The 9,604-nt window shown below is 40.3% G+C and overlaps 1 protein-coding gene across 1 annotated transcript; it reads left to right on the top strand.

Annotated features, from left to right (window-relative positions):
- Nucleotides 1-2,575: 2,575 nt before the first annotated feature.
- On the top strand, nt 2,576-7,813 carry clns1a (chloride channel, nucleotide-sensitive, 1A). Its single transcript, XM_005744952.1, has 8 exons — nt 2,576-3,005; nt 3,942-4,078; nt 4,277-4,408; nt 4,489-4,599; nt 5,546-5,551; nt 5,829-6,002; nt 6,697-6,763; nt 7,444-7,813. Coding segments are annotated over exons 1-8 (747 nt in total). The 5' UTR covers nt 2,576-2,886; the 3' UTR covers nt 7,445-7,813.
- The last annotated feature ends 1,791 nt before the right edge of the window (nt 7,814-9,604 follow it).

Here is a 9,604-nt window from a genome sequence, read left to right as displayed (position 1 = left end):
AATTCTCAAACTAATCTTTATACTCTTTTCAAATTCAGAAAAACTCAAGAAACTAACAGCTATCTTCATAACTAAAATGTATTTCTCCCACTTTTAAGTGCTATGTAAATAATTAGACTGTTAAAAAAATGATTAAAGATGCAGTTGTCACAGCTGAGCAGCCAGTGTGTTAAAGGTACAGACCCAAATGCGGACACGGGAGAACTGAACTGAAGTTAAACAAAGAGCGAACCTTTTTGGGGGCTGATACACAAGAAACCAAAAATCAAGGCGAGATCAAACTTGGGCCTAAACTAAAACCTAAACTGAGAGAACTAAATAATTTGACAAACCGTGACCACAATGAGGAACGATGAAACAACTATGACAAGAGGTACAAGAACGGGATTTTGAGCAGAAGCATGAGAAACAAAAACATGAACTAGAGATTAAGGAGCTTGTAAAGAAAGTCGTCTGGACTTCTTTAGGTTGCTTGAAGACGTTTCACCTCTCATCCGAGAAGCTTCTTCAGTTCTAGGGTCACATGGTGGATAAGACAGGTCCATGTCACTATAGATGCCCTCCAGAGCAAGATTAGACAAACCCTTCTACCCTCTCCTATCCTAGAAGAGGTTTATAAGTTTGTGGACAAGGCTCAGCGGGCCAACACTTTAAAGGAAAAGAAAGACAATGCAGGAAAATCCACAGCTTGCTTTCAAAAACACTCACTCCTCAGTCTGAATCTACACAACTCAGAGAAGAACACACACCTGAGGACAGTCAGGAAAAATGGGTGAAGAACCTTTCTGACCGGAATCTCACTGAACCTGAAAAGAAAGTGTTGGCCAAAGGACTCATTTTTGCCATTTCTCCTCAACATTTGTCCACAGTGGCCCTCATCACAGCCACAGAAACCGCCATACGGATTAATGAATTATCACAAACAGAAGCAGAGCAAATCAGGATGAAAGTCTCAGCCACCCTCTCCAGTGCCAAAGTCCTAACCTCACAATACAACTAACTACTTTTAACTTTTAGTAACTGGATTACTTTTTTGGAGAAGTGTTGAGCAGTGCATCATCAACAGCGATCAACTCGAAACTGACGACGGAGGCACGCTTGGAAGTTCTTTGGGAAATTTATTACATACTGACACACATTACATCCTCTCTTCAAGGCTTTGTTGTGTTGCCACAGTATTTAACTGTCTTCTCACATACATTGCACACAGCATAATTTCTATGCTGAGCACCTCCAGTTTCTCATAGGCTCTTGCGGAGCCTTAGCACGCACATGAATGAGAGGTGGAAGGCGATTGTGGTTCCTATTAACAGCAACAGTGGAGGTACGATGTGAGGGAGCAAATAAGAATCTGCTGGTCCAGTGGATCAAATACGAGGGGGATACACGGCAAAGAAATTCTTTTACAACGACAACAATTGTGAAGGTGAAAAGTTTAAAAGAAAGTTTCTTGGAGGTGAAAAAAACACCACTTCTGCATGTATTCAACACATCACAAACATCTTACATCTGTCTGGAGATGAACCAACAGCAGTGTGTGACCACTCACTTTATAGTGACAATAATGTTCATCTATCACACAGTGGGAGAGACAGCTGTGCTACAGTGTCCCTTCAGTCATGACCAACCACCGGTTTGGGAGAAGGTGGACCTTCACTTTGGATCAAAGAAAGTCGGGCAAAACTACTCGCATATTGTTTTCATTGTTGTGAATCATTTATATTTGCATTTCAATTGTTGTGATGCAGCAGACTGGAAACATGATTGTCTGATACAGCAAACACTTCATAATATGGACTTTACTGCTTTGATTGTGTTTTTATATTCTCCATTTTTGTTAGGAATCATTTCTGAAATAAAAATATCTAAATCTAATTTAACAGGCTGAATGTTGATGTTCTTTTGTCAATGACTCCATAATGATTTTAAATTTTAGTAAACACACAATCCTCATATTTCAGTGCAGGATTTAATTAACCGGATCAGAGCTCCCAAACCTTGATGTAAAATGAGTAATGTGTGTGCGTGTGTGTTCTGAGGCAAGATTAGAAAATTGCATAACTGCCTCAGTGCTTGTGGACCTTATAGTCCTTACAAACTCTGTCTTTATTCTGTTTCCAAACTATTTTTCAAGAAACTGATATAATGAGGAGCAATTATCCAAACGTAATGAGTTACTATTTTGAATATTAATGATTCTTTTTTATTAAGTCAGTGTTTAAATCAGTTTATACAGTTAGTCACTCAAATTTTTAACCAGTGAGGAAGCCCTTAAGTTAATGTCTTTACCAACAAGTGAAAAAAAGAAAGAAAAAAATCTTATAAAATCAGTGGTGCTTACTCAGTGTGTCCTTTCCCTTTTTTACTTTGTTGATTTGTGCTTGTTTATTTAAAAAATCGTGTTTGTTTTGTCTATATGCTCAGTCTTTGTTAGAATGCTATTTTTTTTACTTTTTTGGGGGGTAAATAATGAATTTATGTTTCTACATCTTTAGGAATAAAAGATTACGAAACAGCTCCATCTCGCGACAGCTTTTTAAACTGCCAATCTGGAGTATGTGAATTCTCGTTGGGAGTTCTGTGTTGTCGCGATACTTTAGCGTGACGTCACCCTGAACAAGCACTTTGTAACCTGTGTTTTCAGTTTTTGTCACTACAGTCACGCCTGTTCTCGCACTCAAAGCTTTCTGTCCCGGATCTGCTAATCCAAGGGAAGAGGCGTTATAGCACGGCTGCCGTTTACTCGCCTCCAGCTGTCGGACATTGATTTAGCACTGAGAAGTTACCCCGGGTAAAATTAGCCAGCTTTAGCCAGCACAAAATTTGTCACGCAGCTGCGCGTTTTCACCGGTTTCTGTTCTTTTCCGTCCGAGCGGACCGAGGACTATGGTGTTACTGAAAAACCTCCACCCTCCCACCGAGGGAGTGAGACACGAACAAGCCGAGACCACGGCGGTTCTGGACGGCCAGCGGCTCGGCTGCGGCACCCTCTACGTCGCAGAAACGTAAGTGGTGCACGTGGCGCGTGTTTTGCTCTTTGGCTCGTGGGTCTGGGGTTCAGGCTCGTGTTTATTGAGGTTCTTATCGGGCTTTCACGCGCACTTCATTGGAAATCACACCAGTTTACATTATAGACACAAAATAAACGTCTGCTCCGCGCGCTGAAATCACTTCCGGAGCGCACTCTTTCAAAATAATACATTGCAGAACAAAATGTGGATGTCTTCTTTTAAATCCAGTATTAGAAATATGTTTACTTATTATTTATATTACATTTTTTTCGTGTACCTCTCCGTAAACATGATATATTTTGTGTGTTTTGGTATACCTTGGACTCTCGGTAATGTTAAAAGGCGGGTTTCTTTTTTCCTTTCTTTCATGTTTTTTTTTTTTTAAATAAATGTATTTTTTATTTTTATTTTTTTGGAATTTGTTTCTGTGCTATCGTTGTATTTCTTTCCTTTTTTACATTGTCTTTGCGTTCTTTTTCTTCTTGTTGTCTTCGTGTTGTTATATTATTTCAGTTATTCAATTCTTAATTTAATTTCTTATTTATTTTTCTTAAGCTAGTAAAAATTTTTGGAAAAGCACAAAACAGCAATAAACTGGGAAGGAAACATTGTGTGTGTAAATTCAGATTTTACAGCTGTGTTATATTTCTCACAGACCCTCGCTGTTGCATTACAATTACATATTTTCTTATTACATATTTTTTTACAAAGCACTTTTTTACTTTTAGAAAGTAGAAGCAAACAATGTTAAAGTAATTTAGTTGGCATTTTGTAACATTTTTTTAAAATATCATATGATAAATTAATAGTCAGTTGAGACCGTAATTAATCGTTGCCAGAAAAGTCAGATAATAAGCTTGGCAGATATTTAAAAGCATCTAAAAGTTGTTTAGTGCTGTTGTTTAAAGCAGTTTGTTTTCTTTTTATCAGGCGCCTGTCGTGGTTTGACAGCTCAGGCCTGGGTTTCTCTCTGGAGTATCCCTCCATCGGTCTGCACGCCATCTCCAGAGACGTCAGCGCTTACCCACAGGAACACCTCTACGTCATGGTCAACGGCAAACTCAACAGTGAGGCGAAGCTTACATCTGAACTTTATATCTCTTTTTACTTGTTTAGGCCCCCAAAAATATGTAGTTTTTGGGGGGCGGGGGGAGTCCAGTCTTCAGGGTTGTTAAAGCGTGTTTGACCTGTTGTGTACAAATAGTTTCTTTACAGTTTCTGAAGGAGTTTTTGGGTCACTGCTGACTTCTCCTGTTTCCTTACAGAAGAGAACGAGGCTGAAATGGCAGAGAAAGCAGCTGATGATGATGATGACGGCAGCAGTGATGGTGGTGACGATGATGAAGACGAAGGGGCGATCACAGAGATTCGATTTGTTCCCAGCGACAAAGCGGCATGTGAGTGACCTCGCTGAGGATGAGCAGCAGGCTGCACAGGCGCAGCATCACACTTATACCTTTGTGTGCCTTCCTTGCAGTGGAGTCCATGTTCTCAGCCATGTGCGAGTGCCAGGCGCTCCACCCCGATCCCGAGGATGACGACTCGGACAACGACTTTGAAGGAGAGGAGTACGACGTGGAGGAAGCCGGTGAGGCAAAACTCAAACGCATAGATGCAGAATGCACCTGGCTCAACGTTACAATGAAGTGGCCTGTAAAAATGGGTCTGATTTCAGTCTGGATGATTTAGGATCCTCTGTTCATGCACTTCTTTGTCTCTTTAGCAGACACAAAGAAGACAACAGCTCCTCGCATTCCAACAAACAGTGATATAAATCCTCAAATTAATTCAGAAACACAAAACAAGCAGAAAATCTTTCCAGAAAAAAAAGTTTTCTTTTTAAGCATTTTATTGTATTTGTGAATACAGAGTAGAAATGGCTTTGTGCCTAATTGTATTCCTATTGAAGTGAATTTCTTACATCACCGATGGCTGTTCTTGTAAAGTTGATCTGTTCTGCTCATTTACAACCTAAAGTTTTATTCTTGGACACTAAATTATCTTTAAACACATTTCATATTTACTTTATTCCTCCTTCCGACAGCACCACAGTTCATCCTCGATGCTCCTTTGTCTGACACAAACCCCTCCCATTTACCTCCTTTAGCTCCTCCCATTTAAGTAAGCTTCCTTCTGATGGATGGATACTTTATTAATCCCACAAGGGAAATTGTTGTTGATTAGCTTTGTCTAGCAAAGAGATGGTCTGATTAGCCACATTATGGATGTCCCTGTGTTTGAGATTAGACAGATCCAGGTTATAAACGAATCCTCATTAATAAGCGCTTAAAAGCTCATAATGATTACTCATAATGATTTGTTATGGTGGCTGTTTTACTCTGAGCACGCACCATTGTAGCTGCATATATGAGAGAAAATAAGGATTACCAAATAGTTCCAGTTTAAATAGTTTACTGTAAAGAACACTTGATAAAATAGTTCTTTTGTCTGAATGTAAAAGTCTTTTCATTTTTCTCCTTCTGTCTTTTCTCTTTCCACTTCACGGACTGATGACTCGGACTGCTTGCTTGCAGAGGCTGGTAAGTTTAAATGAGATGAGCACAGAGTAACTGATGTTTATGGCAGTGCAGTGTGGACAGGTGGATTAAACAGTACTCTTTGTAAATCTGTCTTTAAATCACTGAAGAAGCAGCAGGACTGAGAATAGATGGTTATCAGCAGCTGAACTTTCAAAATAAGAGTGAGGGGATTGTGCTATCCTGTTGTTAAGTGATGATGTGTGAACCCTGCATCCAGGTCCAATTTGTCTTTAAATTGTTGCTGCTGCATCACCATCTCTCTCCTCCACCTGCTTAGAGCACGGTCACGCTGACATCCCAACCTTCTACACCTGCGACGAGGGCCTGTCGGCGCTAACGCAGGAGGGTCAGGCCACGCTGGAGAGGCTAGAGGGGATGCTGGCTCAGTCGGTCGCTCAGCAGTACCACATGGCTGGAGTCCGGACGGAAGAAACAAAAGCCGAGTTTGAAGGTCAGAGTCGCACAAACCTCGACCTGTCGCTCTTTGTGTTTTAGTTTTAATAAGTAATGGCATGACACACGGAGCACGATGAGACGGATGTGAGGGACACAATAACACAAAGTTAGACTAAAACTAAACAAAATGGCACCGTAGATACAAAAAAGGTCAACTCATGTTCGACGTTCCTCTGATGCGTATCGGGAAGGCGGATGGTTGATCAGCATGCAGCCTGGCTGTCATCCATTGCTATCTGAACTTTGCAGCATTAGTGTTTTGGTTGCCACCATGTTGGTTTATTCAACGAACTGTATTTGTCAGATAAGTTCATTAAAATGCTTCAGGAGGCACCAGCAGCATAGACAGAGTGGAGCTGAAGCTTAGCAGGCAGCTAGCAGCTACACCTGTGGTGACACACCTGTGAATCAAAGCAGCCAGTCCCTAACTTTAAGCTCTGGTATGAGTTATCATCACCTGTACAGTTGTTACTAAAAATGAAACTATCCTATGTTTTTCTTGCTTTAACCAGTCAATGAGAGACTAATAAATATACTGTTCAGTTTATAATGTAGAGCAAATATAAATGACTTACATTTCCTCAAATATCTTTTCTGTGCAGTGAAAATTAAAGTATTTCTGGATGATTTGCAAGATGAGGATCAATTATTTTAAGATTTATTTCTGGTGTGTACATTTATGTTGACAGATGGGATGGAGGTGGACACAGCAGCGATGGAGGCGGGTCAGTTCGAGGATGCTGACGTAGAGCACTGGTAGGTCTCAGTGTGTCGGTCAGCATTTGCAGGAATTGGCCTTTAGAAGCAGGAAAAGGCAGTCTGGCCAAAGAGCAGACGTTATGAAGAGAAAGAGAAAGCTCTGTGAAAAATGTGGTGGTAAAACAGTAGCTCGAGGGTGGAAATCTTTTTAAAACTTCATTTTGGGGCAAAGGCGGCACACTTTTAAGCATTTTAATCTGATTTAACAGGTGATGCTATAATATGATTTTAATTACCACTGAAATAAGAATTCATTTACGTCATGCTTCAAAAATAAGTAGAATTACATTTATAATGGCTGCAAAAGATCATGTGATGATCTTTTGGGTCCAGATCCACCGTCTGAATCTCAGCATGCCAGTGAAATGTAACTACACTCACACTACACTACTACTTGTTTAACTAAAAATGTGTTGATGGGTGGATGACTGGATTTGCTTTGGGGTCCTTAGGGGCCATTTACCATTTTAAAAAAGGCAGTGATAATATATACAGAATATCATATGCAGAATAAAATGTAAAATGTGTGCTGAGATGAGAAACATACTGCACACGGCCCACTGAGCTAATCATCAATCAGTGTTTGCACTGATTAACCGTGTCGTGAACTTGCAACCACAGAAAAGTTGCCTGTTTGCAGTTTGGTTCATTCGTGTGCGTTCTGACTCTTTCTGTAGATGGAAATCGTGTCTGCAGCCGGTCAAAGCATCAGTGTTGCATCGTGGGATTGAAGACAAGGACAACAGCACTTCTTTAAAGCTCTTACTCTCTTTTCTGTGAAACCTTTTACCGCTGAGCTTCCGACATCTGCTCTGCCGCATCGTGTGGTTTCTGTTAATTCGGTAACGGTCACATCGACATACTGTCAGGCACTTCTGTAACAAAGCTACTCTGGACTTTTGAGATGCAGTCCTGAACGTGTTTGTAAAACCAACTAACGCTGAGTTTTTGTTTGTTTTGTACCTAATGACCAATTAAATATTTGATGTTTTTGCTGAGGACAGTGGATCTTTGTATGTGATTGTCAATAAACAAGTAGTTTTTGTATCAGCTTGTTTATTTCAGTGTTAGTGCAGGTAACAGTAAAACTCAATGTGGATGGGAGCACCAAAGTTTGTCCGTCTGGAGTTGCTCATTAATTCGTATATCACAGAATTTCAAACACCACAACAGTTTGAGGTGTTTGTCTTCAGTCCTGTTTTTGAGCATCAACAGTTCATTTGTAAGGCGCTGTTCTCAGGCCAGCAGCTCTAGCAGTCCTGGTTAAAGTCGGTGTCAGCTGTGTGAGTTATAGATGTGATTTATTTCCTACAAACTAAAAAAGCTGAACCATCGTCCTCCAAGTGTTGATTACATCAGCGGTCCCCAACCCCCGGGCCTCGGACCGGTACCGGTCTGTGAGTCGTTTGGTACCGGGCCGCGAGAGTTGAGGCTCAGGTGTGAAATGTATAGTTTTCAGGGTTTTTATCGGTTTTCAGCGTTATTTTGTTATCGTTTTTATCGTTTACTCTGTTTTCCTAGGTCTTTTCACGTGTGTTATGAATAAATCTTTTTTTTTTGGTACCGGTACTAGTTTCATTTTGTTGTATTTATCCGCGACACCTTAAAGGCCGGTCCATGAAAATATTGTTGGGCATAAACCGGTCCGTGGTGCAAAAAAGGTTGGGGACCGCTGGATTGCATCATTTTTTACATGGTTTGTAAATGGAACAGTTCCATAGCATTATATTCTATAGACCATACTGGTGGATCTGGAGAAGCTGACCATTACACCACCAGCCTTCCAATAATGGTAAACAGCCTGCACCTCCTCCTCAGCCATCATTGAACAGGCAGTGAATGCCTGCTCGTTTGGATATGCGAGGAGCAGCGCCAGGAGCCTCTGGTGGCAATTTTTTAAGGATTTTATATATGATAGAAGCTTCTGAGTAATTTTCAGCTTTGCATGGTCTCACTAAGGTCAGTCAAAAGAGGAAGTGTAATCTCACAAAATTATATTTTCTTGATGGGCATCTTGACACTGGATTGAGTCTTGAATTTTGCAAATGTTTAATGGACTTTATCAAAAAACGGTAATCACAAAATAGTGAATGAGCCAATTATTGCATCAGCTTGTAAAAGTTTTCCATCTTGCAAATTATCTGCACAGAAGAAATCAAAAATATCTTTATTTAACTTATTTGAGCAGCCATGTATCCCACACGGTGAAATGGAAACGCCATTTTTGAAGTTTCCTTCAGTTAATCTTCAGAAAACGGATCAAACTTTACGGCAGGCGTCTCAAACTCGCGGCCCACGTCACACCTATTTGCGGCCCATATATTGATGTGAAGAAATACAGTGGAATTTGGTCCTTGTTAAAGTGAGTTCTTTAAAAAGCAAAAAGTTTTTTAATATGAAGGCAACAAGAGCGGAGAGCACAAACATGCTGAGGGATTGGCTGTTAGTCCAGTGAGAGAGTCAAAAACTGATGTGCACACTTATGTCTGCGTTTTTATTTTGTTAAATACAAACACAATTATGCAATGTTTTCTTGTTTTCCTGGTACTACTTGAACACTAAAGTGGCCCACAGCTCATTTAAGGTTGAGACCCCTGCTTTATGGTATCAACATAAAACTGATGCATATTTAACAGCAACAGATGTGTTTAGGGCTGGGTATCGTCACTGATTTCTAGAATCGATTCAATTCCGATTCACAAGGTCCCGAATCGATTCGATCCACGATTCGATTTAATTCGGAAATTTTGACAGAAATATTATAATTCAGATCAGTACATTTACATATTTTTGTATCAATAAAAAGGAAGCTGACACACGCAAGACTTTATCACAGGT

This window comes from Pundamilia nyererei, unplaced genomic scaffold (genome assembly GCF_000239375.1).
Source record: "Pundamilia nyererei isolate P.nyererei 1_Seehausen unplaced genomic scaffold, PunNye1.0 scaffold00152, whole genome shotgun sequence".
NCBI lineage: Eukaryota > Metazoa > Chordata > Actinopteri > Cichliformes > Cichlidae > Pundamilia > Pundamilia nyererei.
This window is presented reverse-complemented; position numbering and strand designations above follow the sequence as displayed.

What these genes read in the sequence shown, in the direction of transcription:
- clns1a (XM_005744952.1), top strand. Translation starts at nt 2,887, where the DNA reads ATGGTGTTACTGAAAAACCTCCACCCTCCCACCGAGGGAGTGAGACAC. An exon ending in GGTCAACGGCAAACTCAACA is followed by an intron (nt 4,079 to 4,276) that starts GTGAGGCGAAGC and finishes GTTTCCTTACAG; the next exon opens with AAGAGAACGAGGCTGAAATG. An exon ending in TCCCAGCGACAAAGCGGCAT is followed by an intron (nt 4,409 to 4,488) that starts GTGAGTGACCTC and finishes CCTTCCTTGCAG; the next exon opens with TGGAGTCCATGTTCTCAGCC.